This window comes from Rhipicephalus sanguineus, chromosome 1 (assembly GCF_013339695.2).
Source record: "Rhipicephalus sanguineus isolate Rsan-2018 chromosome 1, BIME_Rsan_1.4, whole genome shotgun sequence".
Lineage (NCBI taxonomy): Eukaryota > Metazoa > Arthropoda > Arachnida > Ixodida > Ixodidae > Rhipicephalus > Rhipicephalus sanguineus.
This window is the reverse complement of record NC_051176.1, coordinates 70,726,085-70,745,544: the sequence shown is the minus strand read 5'-3', so window position 1 is coordinate 70,745,544 and position 19,460 is coordinate 70,726,085. Positions and strand designations below refer to the sequence as shown.

The 19,460-nt window shown below is 44.9% G+C and overlaps 1 protein-coding gene across 1 annotated transcript; it reads right to left on the bottom strand.

Moving 5' to 3' along the window:
- Window positions 1–15,932: 15,932 nt before the first annotated feature.
- On the bottom strand, window positions 15,933–16,978 carry LOC119397398 (uncharacterized). Its single transcript, XM_037664850.2, has 3 exons — window positions 16,965–16,978; window positions 16,505–16,643; window positions 15,933–16,111 (listed from the first exon to the last, which is right to left on the bottom strand). Exons 1-3 carry the CDS (start codon window positions 16,976–16,978, stop codon window positions 15,947–15,949), a joined length of 318 nt encoding a protein of 105 aa, XP_037520778.2. The 3' UTR covers window positions 15,933–15,946.
- Between the last annotated feature and the right edge of the window lie 2,482 nt (window positions 16,979–19,460).

Here is a 19,460-nt window from a genome sequence, read left to right as displayed (position 1 = left end):
CACCAGTATACATATGCTGCGACTCCGTACTTAGCAAAATCACAGGCCTCTGCCGCGGGTGGAGTTGTTGATAAATCCTTACCGTAGTATCGTATTAAATCAAGCGCTCTGCATAACTTCTTGAAGTTAATCAGGACGAATAGTACTACCAATTTTTATTAGAAAAAAATCAGTGGTTCGTTTAAGCACATACACGTACCGCTCACTGTAATTAATGCAGTCAATCAATTAAAAGGCTGCAAGCTCACAAAAACCTGAAACTGCACCAAGTATTACTTTTCTCTAAATTCGCAACAGTTAGTAACTATATTTACTCTAATTAATAATGTTATGACGCAGTATGAGACAGTAGTAGCCGTAGAAAACTTTATGCAATATGGGTGATGCACACAAGCCTGCACCAATGAGCGCGCCCTCTACAGTGACGTCACGAGCCGGATGGACGGTGACACTGACGTCGGAGAGCATGCCTAGAACATGAGCCGGACTATTTCTGTAGTCGCGCAGGCAATCGTATGCCACGCTTTGGTCACCTGGCCTGCGACTCTCCCGTCTTAAGTTGTGCCCGACTATGGAGACACTTAGTAGAGTGGTGAAACATACCTTACGCACATGAACCTAAAACAGTGATCGATGAATTACTTATATTTAGTGCCTGCCGTACTGTTTTTCTCCAAAAGGCTGCAAAAAAATGACATCTTGGCGCATCCTGCGCGCAAACTATGCGGTTTTGCCGAAGTGCAGCACGTTTCACTTCTTGGCGCAGCTATCACTTCACTGCTATCATAAGGCTTCAAACACGCACTGCTACTTATCATAGCGCACTGCAATACATTACCAGCCGCATTCCCGGCATTTTGAGAAGTGGTGTTCTTTTGAGATGCCATATCACTCATGCGACCACTTTCATTGGGTGTAACAATGACGTCAGGGTAGTATTTCCCACTTAATTGTCAACAACTGTTTATTTATTTATTCTATTCAATTTATTTACATTACCCTCAGCGCGCATAAAGACGTTACAGAGGGGGTGGGTAATATTAACAAAAACGCAGTAAAATAGAACATAAAAATACCAAAAATTTATGAAAATACATGTTCAATTATTAATAAGTTATTAGAGGCTCAATGTGTCATCAGTTAGAGAAGCCTTGAAAGATGACGCGTCCTCAGTGCAGGCAATGGAGGGAGGAAGGCAGTTCCACTCGACACTGGTCTTTGGCAGAAAGGAGTCTGAAAAAAACATTGGTGGGGCAGAAAGGAATGAAAACTTTATACTGATCATCAAGACGTGGAGATATGTGCGGAGCTTCTGAAGAGAGTTCCTTTTAATGAATTATTTTGGTAACCGATTTTTTGAAAAAGCCATAGAAGAGAAATGTTTCTTCGAAGTTACAAGTCAATCAATCCAAGGACTGACTCATTAGCGAAACGCTAGGTGCGCGGGAATAATTTCAAGTAATGAAACGTGCTGACTGATTTTGAACTGATTCAGTGATACCTGTTAATGTTTTTTGACCGGGGTCCCAAATAGATGACGCATACTCTAGCTTGGGTATAATAAGTGTTTTATATAGCAGTAATTTTAAATGGCACCGGGCTTTAGAAAAAACACGGTTCATCCTTCCGTCATAGGAATCGGAATAACACGAAAGTAAAGCGTGTCCTTACAGAAGTAACTGAATGCTTACTGTACGTTGATATAAGAGAGTTTGCACAATGTATATTAATGTCTGGCAGCTAATGGCGCCGTTTAACGTGTATGCACCCACTTTGATTATTGGTGGTACATCTCCATCCCGACGACTAACGTCCATGTTAAATGAGTAAACAAACCCTTGTGGTAGCTGTAGTAGTTAACGGTGAAAGCTTAATCAGAGAACGAGGTGTGATAGCCAGAAAAGCGTCGCATATTGGACGAAGAGCTTGTTCGCCATCCCGCGGCAAGTTAAAAGCGATTGAACACCCACGGCCGGACTAGAGGGAAACGCAAAGCGCGTCGTGTCGCCCCGGTAGCCCGGCCGCGATTTTTCTCGGGGCGAGCGCGACAACGGGGAACGCGGGCTTACAGCCAGGTGAGGCAGGCGCGCGTCGCAGAGCTATTTTTGGTTTGTATTAGCGTGATACTGAGCGAGGCCGATGCTTTTACGACGCTTGGGCAAAGGTCCCCACCTCGCGGTGTGTTAAGGCATTGACAAAATTCAAATTCTATTGAAAACGCGCCGAATGGGACGGACGCGTAACGCGTTGCAGGTGCTAGTCGCGGAGGCCACAGCAATGACGAATTGCTTTACCTTGCCACTCCCAGAGGTCAACACCAGCCAGCCGACCGGGAGGGTGGCAGATATAAAAGGCGCGTTCGTAAAGCCTCCAGAGTCTGTGACCGTGGCGCAGTGGACAGCGTGCCCGGCATCTGTTGTTGCGGACCGAGCGGTCGTGGGTTCGATGCCCGTTAACGGTACGTTTTTTTTTCTTTTCCATCTGATTGTGTATATTTTTTCGACGTCATTTCCGTGACGGAAATACGTCACTGAAGTCTTGGTGGACCCCGGCAATAAACACTTTCGTGTTAAAACTTCCGCGTATGTAGCCCAGGGATCGGTGGGAATCGTTAGCGATGTAGCGATGTATTCAATGTGCGCATGCCAAGAAAGGTTATTGACTATCTGAATTACGATATATTTACACAATGTTACGCACTCACGGTTCATGTTATTGATAAGATAGCCGAAAGAAGTGGATGAGTCAGAGCTACGCGGGACACACATAATTTTTCATATAGTGGGATTTAAGAATATTAGCCACTCTGAGCACCACTTTGATATGTTATCCAGGTCTGACTGAAGAATAAAGTTATTATGCTGATCAGTTATTTCGCGGCATAGGACGCAATCGTCGGTAAATAGTTTATTGGAACTATTAATAACAGTAGGTAAGTCATTCATATAAGTTAGAAATAGCAATGAGCCCAAGACGGGGCCTTGAGGAGCGCCTAACTCGCGGGGATGCAGACAGCGCGGGGATGCACCATCATTAGCAGTTATAAATTGAGTACGGTTACTTAGAAAACATTCTGTCCAGTTCAAGATGTTAGGGTCAACATTAAGAGCACTGAGTTTAAGAAGCAGTAAGCGATGAGACACATTTTCAAAAGCTTTAGCACAATCTAGGAGAATACCAGGTGTGACCCCCCAAAAAACGTGAATAAGTGTGTAGCTCGAAAAACGAGTGAAAGTGGCTACAACTGCTTTCCTGACGCCATCCCACACACCTCCTCTATCCATGCGGCCGGTTTCGACTTAACCGATGCCGCCAGTTGAGAGCGCTGCGTCATTTAGTGAACACGTGTAGCTGCATTCTGCTGGAAAAAATGTCTATGTAAAAACCGAACAGCGATTCAACATAAAGTTTCTCGTGAAAGTTAAGAAATCAGCCACGGAAACATTTCAAATGTTAACCGAGGCTTATGGAGATGAAACTTGTTTAGTGGGTTCTAAGATCGAAAAAATCTGCTTACAAAATATTGACGCGCTTTTGGAATCAACCGCAGCAGGTTTACCCACTACCGTGGGGGAGCTTTTTTTTTTATTTATTCATACTGTCGATCCCATTAGGGATCTTTACAGGAAGGGCATATTGAATTGTTACAATACAACAATGCAAAATAGTAAAAATTCAATTACACATAAAGAAAATATTGGCAGTTAACAAAGGCAGACTAGAAGACGTAATAGCACATAATAATAGTACATCCTAATACGAAAAAAAATAAAAGGTGATCAAAGAGGCATACAAAAAGAAAAACTGCAGTAAAAAAATACACTGATGTCAAAATGGTGAAAATAAACGAAGTAAGAGTGTGTAGGATACACAAAATTATGGGTACAGTATAACAGTAAAAAAAAAAAATAGTGATCAAAGAGGCATATAAAGGGAGAACTGGAGCAAAAAATACACTGATATAAAAATTGTGAAAAATAAACGAAGCGACAGTGTGTAGGATAAGCAGAATTATGGGTACAGTATAACAGTAAAAAAATAGTGATCAAAGAAGCATACAAAGGGAAAACTGGGACAAAAAGTACACTGATGTAAAAAAAAAAAGTTATACAGAATTAATGATGATACAGGTAGCTCATAACTGGGCGGCATGTAGCTGATTTTCAAGCAATGTTAAAAAGGAAGATAACGTCGCGCTTGTTGTTACACTAGGATCCAGCCTGTTCCATTCACGTGTCATTAAAGGAAAAAATGAATATTTATGACTTTCCGTATGAATGACATGCTCATGTAATGATAATGCGTGTTTGTGCCGCGTTTGCCGTGTTTGAGTTAAAGATAAGTATTTGGAACTGTCAATCTTTATGTCTTGGTGAATGAGCTGATACATCATTTTTAATCGCGCAAGCTTGGCTCGGTTTTGTAAGGTGAGGATACCGGCCTGTTTTAGTAATTCTGTGGGTGAATCTTTTGGCCTATGTTTATTGTAAATGCATCTTAGTGTCTTCCTTTGGACTGCTTCGAGTTTGTAAATGAGTTCTTTAGTGGAAGGAAACCAAACAACGTTAGCGTACTCCAAAGTTGATCTGACAAAGGTTTGGTATGCTAATAGCTTTGTGATAGGGGGGGCTAGTCTCAGACGTCTATTTAAAAAAAAACAATTTTTTTAGTGCAGACGAGGTGACGTTGTTTACGTGGCGTTCCCATCTAAAGTCATGGGTTAGTGTTAAGCCAAGGTATTTATACTCTTTCACTGCGCTGAGCGTGGCGCTACGTATGGTGTAGTTAAAATCAGATGTGTGTTTTTTTCTCGTTATTGATAGAACAGCCGATTTTTTAACGTTCAATGTCATTTGCCATTTTTACACCATTTGAATACTAAAGATAAAGAGTTGTTTAATGCAAGATGGTCACTATAAGAGTCGATTACTTGGTATAAGACGCAGTCATCAGCGAAAAGTCTGACGCTGACAGGAATATTACAAGGCAGATCATTAATGTATATAAGAAATAAAATTGGAGCCAGAACGCTTCCTTGTGGAACTCCGGATCTTACGCTAGATTTATGGGAATGTTGCCTGCTGACTTCTACAAACTGGGTGCGGTCACTAAGGTAATCTTTTATCCAATCGACAATGGGCCCTTTACCCAAGGTTAGTTCGAGTTTATGAATTAGTTTGTGATGTGATACACGGTCGAAAGCTTTTGAAAAGTCTAAAAAGATAAGATCGATTTGTTTCTGTAGGTCGACACTTAGCGATACATCGTGTACAAGTTCCAAGTAGTTGCGTGACTGTGGAGACACCTTTTCGAAATCCATGCTGACAGGGTGTTAGTATATGTTCCTTTTCAAGGTGTTTGGTTATGTGCTTTAGGATAATGTGTTCTAACAGTTTGCAGGCTGTGCATGTCAGTGAGATGGGTCTGTAGTTGGAGGGTTCGGTTTTACTTCCCGATTTATGAATCGGTTTTACTTTAGCTGTTTTCCAATCGTTAGGGAGGGTCCCTGATGACAATGATTTGTTAAAGATTATTAATAGGTACTTGGCCATCCGCGTAGCGTATCTGCGAAGGAATGCATTTGATATATTGTCAGGTCCTGATGATTTCTTAGAGTCTAGTTTGAGCAGCAAGTTAAGTATGCCTGCTTCGGTTATTGATAGCTTATCTAGAGGCTTTAATTCAGAGGGAGGTGCCTGTGGTAGCGTGCCATCATCTTCCGTGAAGATAGAGCAGAAGTAGTCATTAAGCAGGTTGGCAGACCTTCGGTTGTCTACATCTATCGTTCCTTCATTATTGCGAGTTTTTGGGTTTATGTAGTTCCAGAACTTTGTTGGGGCTGATTTCAAAAAGTTAGTGAGTGTATTAGTGAAGTAGAATTGCTTAGCTGCCTTAATGTTTGATTTCATGCATTCAATAGCCGTGCTGAGATCGTGATGTGTGTATTTTAATGGGTTGGTTTTCAGCAGTTTTCTCATCCTCTTTACTTTGCGTTTGGCGTGTATAACATCGCGCGTAATCCATGGATTACGCTTATTAGGTTTATTACGGCGCAACCTTTCGTTGCGCCGTAAAAAAATGGGTTGAGAAAAATTGGGTGTCTGTCCACTTAAAACAAAATGACAAAGAATCAGATGCCGTAAATCTAACACTAGCCTTTACAAAGTGCTTCTTGAACTCAGTGTATTGTATTTACTTAAGCAGTGATCATTCAACAAAAATCAAAAGAAAAAAATCCAGAGGTTGCTCACCTTAATATGTACAATCAGAAGATACTGTTCATTCTGCTACACTCTTTGTTTAAAAAAATTGGCGAAGCTTGCACTGAGCGGCGCAAGCCTTGAAACAGCTAAACTGGAAGATTCTGAAAACTAATCTGGCTGCTTCTAGGTTCTTTCTAGGCCTTAGCTAGGTGATGAGGGTTGTTTCTAGGTTGCTTCTAGGTCCTTGCTAGGCTTTAGCTAGGTGATGCTAGGTTGTTTCTACGTTGATTCTCAGTGGTGAGAGGTTCGAGTTAAACCACAGACAGTGACAGACACGACACGGATATCTAAACTTCAGAGAGAGAACCTCGCGCTGAAACCAAGCGTTCGCACCTCTAATAGATATACGGGCACGTCGTCGTTGGCGTAGGCATTCCATCGCTTCGCGGTCTTCTCGCCGCCGTTTGTTGGGCCAACTGTTGCCTTCATTTTTAGTGCACCAAAGATGACTAGTATTTACCCAATTTCTGTGGCACATACCCGTTTATGATGATGATAGTTTTCGGATAGGCCGCACAATGGCACATACCCGTTTGATGACTATAGTTTTCTTCTTAATTTTTAGTGGACCAGTGGTGTGTAGTGGGGTTTAACCAATTTCTTTGGCGCATACACGTTTCTGATGGTGATAGTTTTTTGGTACGGGGTGAAGGAACGATTTGCTGGGCAGCTTCGCTGTTAAGAGAAAAACAGTACGCCAGGCACGCTCACGCAAAGTTTCGCTTGCCCCTATTTTTCCTGTTTGAGAAGGGCTCCAGAATTTTTACTTCGACCTGAACGACTGATAAATTTAGTATTTGCGCTGGCGAGCCGTTGTACGACCTCGGCGCGATTCTGAAAACTTCCTTACCTATTATTGCGTACACTCGCTCACACAGCCTGAGCGATGTACTGCACATTATTTGGACAACCTTGAGCACATGGTATTGGTTATACAAATGAACCAACATTAGTGTGTTAAAATATTCCGTTTTCACATCTTTCCCGCGATTTCACCAGCGCATACGTTACATTATAGCACATTTCAGACAATAATTGGGCAACAAAGGGGCAACGAAGGAAATTTTATTCCAGAATATTGTACTCTGGCAGAGCAAGAGGCACTTTCAACCTCGCCACATTATAGGAAATGTTAGAGGGAAATACCAATCGTTCACTTTCGCTGGCTCTGCTCTGGGCGTAGCACGGTCAGTCCTAACCGAAGCTTTAATTCTAATCGGCTTCTTCTGCTACTTTCTCTTCAAGCCTTTGGAGCTCTTGTGGACCCTCGTGCGCCTCCCATGTCTAGTTGACGAGGCGCTGCTCGGAGCCTTCCTCGCCTTCACGTGCCTTCCCCCGTGTCTGGAGGACACGCGACTATGGACATGACGGCGCTTCTTGCCGCGCTTCGAGCGCATGCTCGTGGCCGAGGATGAGCTAAGAGACCGGGCATGGCGGCGGCTCTTGCCGCGCCTCTTCTTTCTTCCGTCGTTTCTTCCCGACCGTGTGGTCAAGCTTTCACGGCTTTGGTCTTTACGCACGCGTCCACCGTGACGACTGCGGGACGAGTGCCTTGATCGACCGCGGCTCACCTTTCTTTTGGCACTACGACGCTTTGGAGCCTCGCTTGCTGTGTCGTTGGTGCTGCTTGCGAAGGAGCTTCTCGACCGCTTCCTGCGGCTCAATCTCGGGGCTTTAGATGCGGCTGCCCTGCTGGTGGATGGGTTTTCGCTCTCGGGCTGCGCTTCATTGGCTGCCTTCCGCAACTTTCGAGCTGCCGTGGTTGCGATGGGCTTCGGAGTTAGCGGCTCCACCGACACGACCTTGGGCGGTCGACCGCGTGGCCTCTTGGCAGCGGGAGCCTCGTTGGAAGGGCCAGGGTCATGGTCGTCATCAGCAACCTGGCGCTTTCCTCGCCCGGCCTTTGGCGGACCGCGGTTGACCTCCGCCTGTTTCTTCGGCATGGCGTCGTCGCCCCGGGACTCGTTCCCGCGTCAGCCGTCGATCGCGAAGAGCCCGCTGTGCTCCTCAACGTTGCCGCTCGACGACAAGCGGGCCCCAGGAGACGGCTTCGGTGGAACAGCGGCGAGACCCGGATTGAGCAGCCAGCTGGATGAGCCCTTGCCACCGACTGAGGCCGCGTTCGGTCCTCGTGCACCTCGTGCGTGTATTTCTTCTTCCTCTTCTCTAGGAGATCTTGAGAGCATTTTGAGAGCATTTAATCCATAGCGCAATGTGCAATGGGATTAAAGTCATCGCCAAGCTTATTAATCAAAATTAGTGTTATTTATATGATCGACGGGATATGTCCGACGATTTTAATTGGGATGTCAAAAACGCAGATAATTGTTTCCGGGCATTTGGTAATCATCGAGTGTAGCTAATCTAAACACGTTCGACACAACTAAATATCGAACAACTCAAACACACAGGAAGTAGAGAGTCGCGTTCAGCAATACGGGGTCTTCAAAACGAGGCCCCATGCAAATTTCCCCCGAGGCCCAGCCACGCACCTAAAAGCCTTTTCCTTAGTGTAATGCAAGTGCCTAATTCAATTCTGGGAGCTAAAAACACGCCTCAGTCGCCATGTCTTTGCACCGCATAGTCGTACTTCTTCACCGGCTGCGACTTCACCAAATATTGATAATTTCGTTCAAATCGAGGGAACAAGAAAGTAGCAAAAAAAGAAAGAAAGTGGCGAAGCTTGCACTAAGCCGTGCAAGACTTCGAATAGCAAAACTGGACAATCTTGAAGACTAATCTGGTTGCTTCTAGTTTGTTTCTAGGCCTTAGCTAGGTGATGCAGGTTGTTTTTAGGTTGCTTCTAGGTCGTCGCTAGGCTCTGGCTATGTGATGCTAGGTTGTATCTACGTTGATTCTCAGCGCAGAGGTTCGAGTTAAACCACAGACAGTCACAGACACCACACGGATTCCCAAGCTCCAGAGACAGAAACTCGAGCTGAAACCAAGCGTTCGCACCTGTCATATATCTACGGGCATATCGTCGCTGGTGTAGGCCTTCCATCGTTTCGGGGTCTTTTTGTAGCCGCCGTTGCCTTTCCTGTTTCCTAGTGTTGGGCTAACTGTTGCCTTCTTCATTTTTAGTGGACCAGTGGTGAGTAGTGGGTTTTACCCAATTTCTGTGGCACAAACCCGTTTATGATGATGACAGTCTCGCAGCCGCCGTTGCCTTTCCCGTTCCCTAGTGTTGGGCTAACTATCACCTTTTTTACTGGACCAGTGGGGAGTAGTGGGATTTACCAACTATCTGTGGCACATACCCGTTTATGATGATGACAGTTTTCTGATAGGTCACGCCCATTTCTGTGGCACATACCCGTTTGTTCGGCTAACTGTTGTCTCCTTTACTTTTAGTGGACGAGTGGTAGTAGCGGGAATTACACAAATCCTGTGGCACATGGCTGTTCATTTTTCGAGACAGGGTCGGACACATTACGGCTAGCTTAATCAGCTTCGCTGTTTAAAAGTTTTTTGGGGTAACATATTCCCAGTAACTGGAGGCTTCAAGAGGTGAAAATCTGAGGTAATATAAAAATCTGTATTCAAACAGGTTAAAAGCGGAGATAACCTCATAGTCGATTTAAAAGAACTGATAAGTGCATGCCGTGTAGGCAATACCAGAGATGGCCACTAGAAAGGAAAACATACGCGTGCCGCACACAAACATCAGAAGTTAAGCATAAAGCTCAACAGCAGTGATGTGATTCATCGAACCCATTTTGGTGCAGCTTCTGGAGCAGATAAAACCACGCGCTTTGGAGCAGCAAACTAGGTTTTTGGAGCGGTTACTAGTTCCACATTTTTGAACGCAAATATTTATCTCTCTAATATGGAGCAGTTGTACCATGTTAAATGCAATGGATATACGCACGCATGAATGGATATTTACTTAAAAGTTCAGAAAATGAAATTAACTTACTGCTCTTCGTTTTCTTGCGCAAAACCCTCAGTTTCTGAAGTCCCTAGACCGTCGGTCCCCTCAACTGCCCACTATAGAGGTAATATTTGTAATTAAAAGACGCGTGCTCCGATACTTTAGGTACTGTTTGGATGTACAAATTGCGTAAATATTCCACAGAATTTTTTTAGAATCGAAGAAATTATTTTCATGACGTTCGTACTTTCAGGACAACCTAGGCCCACACTGTATGGTGAAGTAAGTGATGTCGTGCTTCATAGAGAGAATCGTTGGGCTCCTGTTTTGTGGGCTTGTAACAAAATACTGGTTTTAATAAATTGGTTCTTTGTGCCTGAAATGTTCGATGTGTTTAACGAAATTCGTGGTAATGGAAGAAGGGTAGCGGATCGGGCTAGTTGGTACTGCATGATCTATAGCGTAATGGCGCGGAAACACAACAAAGGACAACAGGGGACACCGACAAGCGCTATAACTTTCAGCTGAGCTTTATTGTGAAACGAAGCACATGTGCAGGCAGTGTTTACAGTGAATAATGAAAAACAGAAAAATAAGGCACGTGCCGAAACAAGCGAAGTCAGAATAAACAAGCACGCCTTGAAACATGGCAAGTGCGTAAACAGGAGGGGTCACCGCATGCGCGTTCCAGCACCTTCTAAAAACACAAGCTCTTCATCACATAGTGAAATGCTTGTATATATATGCTTGTGTATATATACACGCACACATACAAACGCACGCACGAACATACATGAAGTATGGTTGAACCCCCCCCCCCAAAAAAAAAAAAAATTTCTGGCTACGCCCCTGAAATGGACGGCTTGCTCACGCTAAGCTCGCGCAGGAACATCCCTCCCGCCTCATCTGTGCCGCTTCTACAATTACGCGGGTGCGGCCGTCTTTGTGCCGGTGCAAACTGATGTTTTATCAAATTCAGGAAGATAGCCACTCACAATGAAGTGCCAGGAAACCATCTTTTTTGTTTAGGACGTTATTTGCATGCTCCAGAAGCCGGTCGTTGCGGCACCTGCCAGTCTGACCTACGTAGCAGGCGCCACACGACAGAGGAATTCTGTAGACAACCCCGCACACACAATCCACGAACCGGTTACGATGCTCAACTTTACATTCAACTTCTAGTCTCGCAGGAGGGCTGCTTTTCTGCGAAAGCGAGTCGAGCTTGTGCGGAGCCGAAAAAATGACACGAACACCCCGTGCTGACCGATCTTCTTCAGTTTATCGACAGTTGGTGCTTGAACGGGATGACCGCGACTTTGTCGCGTCGGGCCACGCTCTCTTGGGAACCAACATCTGCAGTAAGGCCTCGGTAATTCTGAGTTTTGTGGATGCTTTCTGCTACGGCAGCCATGTCGGTGTCCCCTTTTGTCCTTAGTCGTGTTTCCGCGCTATTAAGCTATAGGTAATGGAAGGCTTCGTATTTCATTGGACAAGTTATTTCACATGAACATTTCCCGCAGTCGAGAAGCAGGACCGAGACACCAGTATAACATATGCTGCGACTCCGTACTTAGCAAAATCACAGGCCTCTGCCGCGGGTGGAGTTGTTGATAAATCCTTACCGCAGTATCGTATTAAATCAAGCGCTCTGCATAACTTCTTGAAGTTAATCAGGACGAATAGTACTACCAATTTTTATTAGAAAAAATCAGTGGTTCGTTTAAGCACATACACGTACCGCTCACTGTAATTAATGCAGTCAATCAATTAAAAGGCTGCAAGCTCACAAAAACCTGAAACTGCACCAAGTATTACTTTTCTCTAAATTCGCAACACTTAGTAACTATATTTACTCTAATTAATAATGTTATGACGCAGTATGAGGCAGTAGTGGCCGTAGAAAACTTTATGCAATATGGGTGATGCACACAAGCCTGCACCAATGAGCGCGCCCTCTACAGTGACGTCACGAGCCGGATGGACGGTGACACTGACGTCGGAGAGCATGCCTAGAACATGAGCCGGACTATTTCTGTAGTCGCGCAGGCAATCGTATGCCACGCTTTGGTCACCTGGCCTGCGACTCTCCCGTCTTAAGTTGTGCCCGACTATGGAGACACTTAGTAGAGTGGTGAAACATACCTTACGCACATGAACCTAAAACAGTGATCGATGAATTACTTATATTGAGTGCCTGCCGTACTGTTTTTCTCCAAAAGGCTGCAAAAAATGACATCTTGGCGCATCCTGCGCGCAAACTATGCGGTTTTGCCGAAGTGCAGCAGGTTTCACTTCTTGGCGCAGCTATCACTTCACTGCTATCATAAGGCTTCAAACACGCACTGCTACTTATCATAGCGCACTGCAATACATTACCAGCCGCATTCCCGGCATTTTGAGAAGTGGTGTTCTTTTGAGATGCCATATCACTCATGCGACCACTTTCATTGGCTGTAACAATGACGTCAGGGTAGTATTTCGTACTTAATTGTCAACAACTGTTTATTTATTTATTCTATTCAATTTATTTACATTACCCTCAGCGCGCACAAAGACGTTACAGAGGGGGTGGGTAATATTAACAAAAAACGCAGTAAAATAGAACATAAAAATACCAAAAATTAATTAAAATACATGTTCAATTATTAATAAGTTATTAGAGGCTCAATGTGTCATCAGTTAGAGAAGCCTTGAAAGATGACGCGTCCTCAGTGCAGGCAATGGAGGGAGGAAGGCAGTTCCACTCGACACTGGTCTTTGGCAGAAAGGAGTCTGAAAAAAACATTGGTGGGGCAGAAAGGAATGAAAACTTTATACTGATCATCAAGACGTGGAGATATGTGCGGAGCTTCTGAAGAGAGTTCCTTTTAATGAATTATTTTGGTAACCGATTTTTTGAAAAAGCCATAGAAGAGAAATGTTTCTTCGAAGTTACAAGTCAATCAGTCCAAGGACTGACTCATTAGCGAAACGCTAGCTGCGCGGGAATAATTTCAAGTAATGAAACGTGCTGACTGATTTTGAACTGATTCGGTGATACCTGTTAATGTTTTTTGACCGGGGTCCCAAATAGATGACGCATACTCTAGCTTGGGTATAATAAGTGTTTTATATAGCAGTAATTTTAAATGGCACCGGGCTTTAGAAAAAACACGGTTCATCCTTCCGTCATAGGAATCGGAATAACACGAAAGTAAAGCGTGTCCTTACAGAAGTAACTGAATGCTTACTGTACGTTGATATAAGAGAGTTTGCACAATGTATATTAATGTCTGGCAGCTAATGGCGCCGTTTAACGTGTATGCACCCACTTTGATTATTGGTGGTACATCTCCATCCCGACGACTAACGTCCATGTTAAATGAGTAAACAAACCCTTGTGGTAGCTGTAGTAGTTAACGGTGAAAGCTTAATCAGAGAACGAGGTGTGATAGCCAGAAAAGCGTCGCATATTGGACGAAGAGCTTGTTCGCCATCCCGCGGCAAGTTAAAATGCGATTGAACACCCACGGCCGGACTAGAGGGAAACGCAAAGCGCGTCGTGTCGCCCCGGTAGCCCGGCCGCGATTTTTCTCGGGGCGAACGCGACAACGGGGAACGCGGGCTTACAGCCAGGTGAGGCAGGCGCGCGTCGCAGAGCTATTTTTGGTTTGTATTAGCGTGATACTGAGCGAGGCCGATGCTTTTACGACGCTTGGGCAAAGGTCCCCACCTCGCGGTGTGTTAAGGCATTGACAAAATTCAAATTCTATTGAAAACGCGCCGAATGGGACGGACGCGTAACGCGTTGCAGGTGCTAGTCGCGGAGGCCACAGCAATGACGAATTGCTTTACCTTGCCACTCCCAGAGGTCAACACCAGCCAGCCGACCGGGAGGGTGGCAGATATAAAAGGCGCGTTCGTAAAGCCTCCAGAGTCTGTGACCGTGGCGCAGTGGACAGCGTGCCCGGCATCTGTTGTTGCGGACCGAGCGGTCGTGGGTTCGATGCCCGTTAACGGTACGTTTTTTTCTTTTCCTTTTGATTGTGTATATTTTTTCGACGTCATTTCCGTGACGGAAACACGTCACTGAAGTCTTGGTGGACCCCGGCAATAAACACTTTCGTGTTAAATCTTCCGCGTATGTAGCCCAGGGATCGGTGGGAATCGTTAGCGATGTAGCGATGTATTCAATGTGCGCATGCCAAGAAAGGTTATTGACTATCTGAATTACGATATATTTACACGATGTTACGTACTCACGGTTCATGTTATTGATAAGATAGCCGAAAGAAGTGGATGAGTCAGAGCTACGCGGGACAGACATAATTTTTCATATAGTGGGATTTAAGAATATTAGCCACTCTGAGCACCACTTTGATATGTTATCCTGGTCTGACTGAAGAATAAAGTTATTATGCTGATCAGTTATTTCGCGGTATAGGACGCAATCGTCGGTAAATAGTTTATTGGAACTATTAATAACAGTAGGTAAGTCATTCATATAAGTTAGAAATAGCAATGAGCCCAAGACGGGGGCCTTAAGGAGCGCCTTACTCGCGGGGATGCAGACAGCGCGGGGATGCACCATCATTAGCAGTTATAAATTGAGTACGGTTACTTAGAAAACATTCTGTCCAGTTCAAGATGTTAGGGTCAACATTAAGAGCACTGAGTTTAAGAAGCAGTAAGCGATGAGACACATTTTCAAAAGCTTTAGCACAATCTAGGAAAATACCAGGTGTGACCCCCCAAAAAACGTGAATAAGTGTGTAGCTCGAAAAACGAGTGAAAGTGGCTACAACTGCTTTCCTGACGCCATCCCACACACCTCCTCTATCCATGCGGCCGGTTTCGACTTAACCGATGCCGCCACTTGAGAGCGCTGCGTCATTTAGTGAACACGTGTAGCTGCATTCTGCTGGAAAAAATGTCTATGTAAAAACCGAACAGCGAATCAACATCAAGTTTCTCGTGAAAGTTAAGAAATCAGCCACGGAAACATTTCAAATGTTAACCGAGGCTTATGGAGATGAAACTTTCTCTCGTGCACGTGTGTTTGAATGGGATAAGCGGTTTTAAGGGGGAAGGGACAGTGTGGAAGATGATGAACGTGCTGGGCGCCCAAGGTCAGCGATTACAGATCAATACACTGCCGAAGTTCGTAATGTGACCCGTGGTAACCGAAGATTAAATGTTCGTGCAGTGGCGGAGCCAGTTAACTTCAATCGGGAAGCTGTTCGACGCATTTTAACTGATGAATTACACATGAGGAAGATTTGTGCTAAGGTTCTTCCAAAGTTCTGTGCGATGACCAAAAACAGTGTCGTAAAGACGTGTGTGTGGATATGCTAGAATCCACTGCAAACGAGCCAAAATGGCGCAGTTGCACCACCACTGACATTAGCGCGCAATAACAGAAATGAGGAAGCTTGCACGCTAATTGCTGACATAAAACAGCCAGAAAAAGCTTCGTATGTCATGACAGCTATTATTTTGTACATGGTGGCAGCTGACGATAACGAAACCAGCGTGCTTTCATCCGGGCTCTTCGGCCGGCCGTTGCTAAGGGGTCACGTGAGTTTGAAAAAAAGGTGCACTGGTTCCTTATGGACTTCTTGTTCTAAATATGCTTTCATCTTTTTACATGCAAAGATCAACAGTTAAACATTTTGTTTGCAAGTGAAGTAAACAGATTTTTTCATGAAAAAAGTGATTTTTTTATATATACGTGCCCTCAGCACTTATTTCCGCTACCATATATTACATGAAATGAAGGACAGTAGCACCACAATGTTTGGAAGTGATAAGTTTGATAAGAAAGTGCATCTCACAGATCCTTGTGGTGCGCCCTTATGTCCCACAAGAAAGACAGCAGTGTTGTGGATTCCTCCAGAACTTGTGGTGCCACGGTGGTGCTATGCTCCTCTGCAAAGCAGAACACCAGGGAAAGGCACTCCAGGAACATCTCACAGGCACGAGACTGCTGGGAGTGCTGTTGGGCAGTGACACAACTCCGTTAAAAATCAATGCAGGGAACACTATAAGAAGTGATCAACCTGAAAAAAACAATTTGTACACATGCAAAGCAAGGCACGGCATTCTTTGGAAGCTGCAGTTGTGGGAGGTTAGCGTTCACTATAGTCCAACATGCTGCATGTTCTCCATTAACACTTTTTTTTCTTTTATGCAGAAAACACCTTGCTATGGCTGCTTTGATCCAAGATTAATTTACAATTGTTCTAAGACATGAAACTCAATGCCTGAGACTCAATGCATGACATATTTATTCTTCTGATATTTCAGCACTGGAAAACTTGCCTCACGGTAGATCTTACTTAATATTCCAGTTACTAACCTTTCACAGTTTACTGAAGTGAAAACTAACCTGGCAGTGAGGCAGGAAGACACTAATGAGCTGCCCTATCACAAAGGGTACCAGCCAGTCCAGTCGATCATCTGGTGTCAACTGCAATCCATAGGAGTCTTCACTAGAAACAGGATCACGGCACGCATTCCTGTGTACCCTGCGAATTCAAGTTCTAGCTACATTCAAACTCGTTCAGCAATACGCATTCAAAAGATGCCGCAAGAAAAAATTGAGCCCAGGGAACTACAAGCTACACAAGACAACGCACAAAAACAAAACAAATACTTCCAGACAGAATTATCTGCGTTGTGAAGCATAAATCAAGTATAAAAAGTGCTCATGTGGAGACTGGAAGTCAACAAAAATATAAACAAAATGCTTTGTGTACCATCATGAGAAACATACCTGACGTAAGAATGTGTATCAATTTCTTATGCTTCACAAGTGCATAAAAGGCCGTTTTGAACAGAATGATTACCGTTGTTGGCACATGCTTGCAACTGCGCAATTCCTTCTGCCCTTTGACAAATTTACAGTTTATTTCATCACTAAAAACTGGTGCACCTTCAGTGTGGTGTGACATTGAATACAATGAAAAAAGTCAGTTTGCCGCAGGGGCGAAGCAACGAATGCGATAGAAACAAATTGGAATGCGACATGAAGAACGGCAAGCAGCTCGAAACTTGCTGCGCGCTGCTCAAGCACAAATGACGCACGAAAAGAACTTGCACAGGACGAGCGCGAACTAACAACTGTCAGAGCTCGACACTTGCAGCGAGCTGCTCAAACACAAAACAGAACACATGAAAAGAAGGCACAGGTATACACAGGACGAGCACGAACTAACAACTGTCGCAGTTGTTACTTCAACTAGCCCCTACTTTGGCTCTGCTAGCTAGCAGCTCACTCCTTTCGCAAACGCGGCCGCTGCAGCGAGCGAAGTGATCTTCGTGCGGTCTGTACCTTCAACGCAGTTTGCGGGGAAGGCACGAGACGTACAAACCTGCCACCTTCAAGAGATAAGCGCGCGAGCACGGGCGACAACGCCCTGTACGTCACAGTACAAATCGGAGGCATGAGTTTTAGAATTGGGGACCCAAGGAGCTAGGGAACCGAAGAAATTTACGAGCCGCCAGGGCGGATGCGCAGAACACAAACCACTCTTGGGCTCTTGTGCTCGCATTGTCCTAAGACCCAAAAATCGAAAGCTAGCGTGCTACGCCAGCGAGAAGACGCAGATGCAGCGCGGGCCACCCAAAATATGGGGCCGCGTCTCGCATAATTTTAATTTCCACACGTGTGGCGTCACATGCATTTGACCCAACGCCTCCTGCGGTTGATCCAACTTTCAAACGCTGCTGCTCTTCCGAACACAAGAGCAGCCTACCCAACGCAGCTTGGGGGCCCAGTGTCTTCGGCCCCCAATTATAAAACTCGCTACAAGCGGAGCGACGACCTTTAAACCTTGCCCTTCGCGCCATCGGACAGGTGACAGTGAACACGCTGAAACACCTCCGAGCCCTGCGTACTGCCAGCGCTAAATGGTATATATAAATAGCTCGCCGTTAGGATGCTGGAGGATGCATCCCGCGTGGCGGAATTGTCTAACACAGCGCGCTGCGGAGTGAGTGCTCGCAAGTTCAAATCCCCGGTCGCGCACTTCGGAAAATTATCTGAGTTATTTTTATTTGTGGCTTATATATACACACACACATACATACATACATACACACATACATACATATACGGGACATGAGGCGACGGGAAAAACCGCCGAGAGTGTGCATATTATTGCTATCACAATAATAACGTTAAAACTGTCACACTTAGCTCTCGTTTCTGTGTAAAAGTGTTATCATTGTTCACTGGTCGTACCTTGCAGAAGCCGGAGCATATCAATAGCACCTCGCAATTTTCAGGCTGTCAATCAACAACACCCTCTATTTCATGTAAACCAAGCTTCAATTCAATGAATTTAAATTTAGGTCCTTTGAGTTTCTAAAAGTATGACCTCACAAATATGGTCCACTTGAAATAAAACCACAACAAGCAGATGTCAACGTGCGTCATATATTAACACAAGATGAAAGTAGTGGCTCCTAAGGTGGTTGCAGAAGAAAACATTCATCATACTGATAAAGTGCCCTAAATACCTGATTGTAACATTTTCTTTCCAAAATTTTCATCGTTTGAACTCTATCATGTGCGGTGGGTCAGGTGCGCATTAAAAATGTGCACATTCAAAAAGTACGCAACATGAAGAAAGTAAAGACTATGTGCGTGCTTGGCGAAGAACAGTGCCGGATGAAAGGCGACGATGTTGAAGAATGTCGAGCTCGAAAACATGCGCCGCGAGGAGACAAAATAAAAGTGGCCCAATCAGAAAATGCCACAGGGCTGCCAGGGGCTAACCGCTTATGAACACGGGACTAAAGCAGTGACAAATCAGGAGAAAACAAGTGGGCCCGAGGGGAAGCAAAAGCCTGGCGTGCTGACGATCGCGCTTGTGGTGTGACTGATAATGACACACCACTTAAAGGGACACTAAAGAGAAAATACAACTCGGCGCGGACTATTGAAACCATCCCAGAAACCTCGTAGTGATTGCTTCGTGCCAAGTAAATGCTTAGCTTGAAAGAAGATCACGTTTTAGTGGACCGCATAGTGCTAGCTCAATTCAAACCGCCCGCCTCTCAAGGACTCGTGACGTGAGCACTCCCCAAAGCCGCCTTTAGCGGGCGCTACGCCAGCACTTTCTGTTATCCGGCAACATGGCGCCTCCACCGGAAATACACGCACGAATACTACTTGTTATGCTTGTTTTGCTGGCCGCTGCTGCTAGCATTGCAATGCGATGTTTTGCAGAAGCGCTTGATATTCGGACACTGCTGCGTAGAGTCGGGAAGCTGCATGCAATCCAGCTGTCAGGGCAGAAATACGGCCGCCCCATGTGGGTGTGTGTATTTGTGCTGGC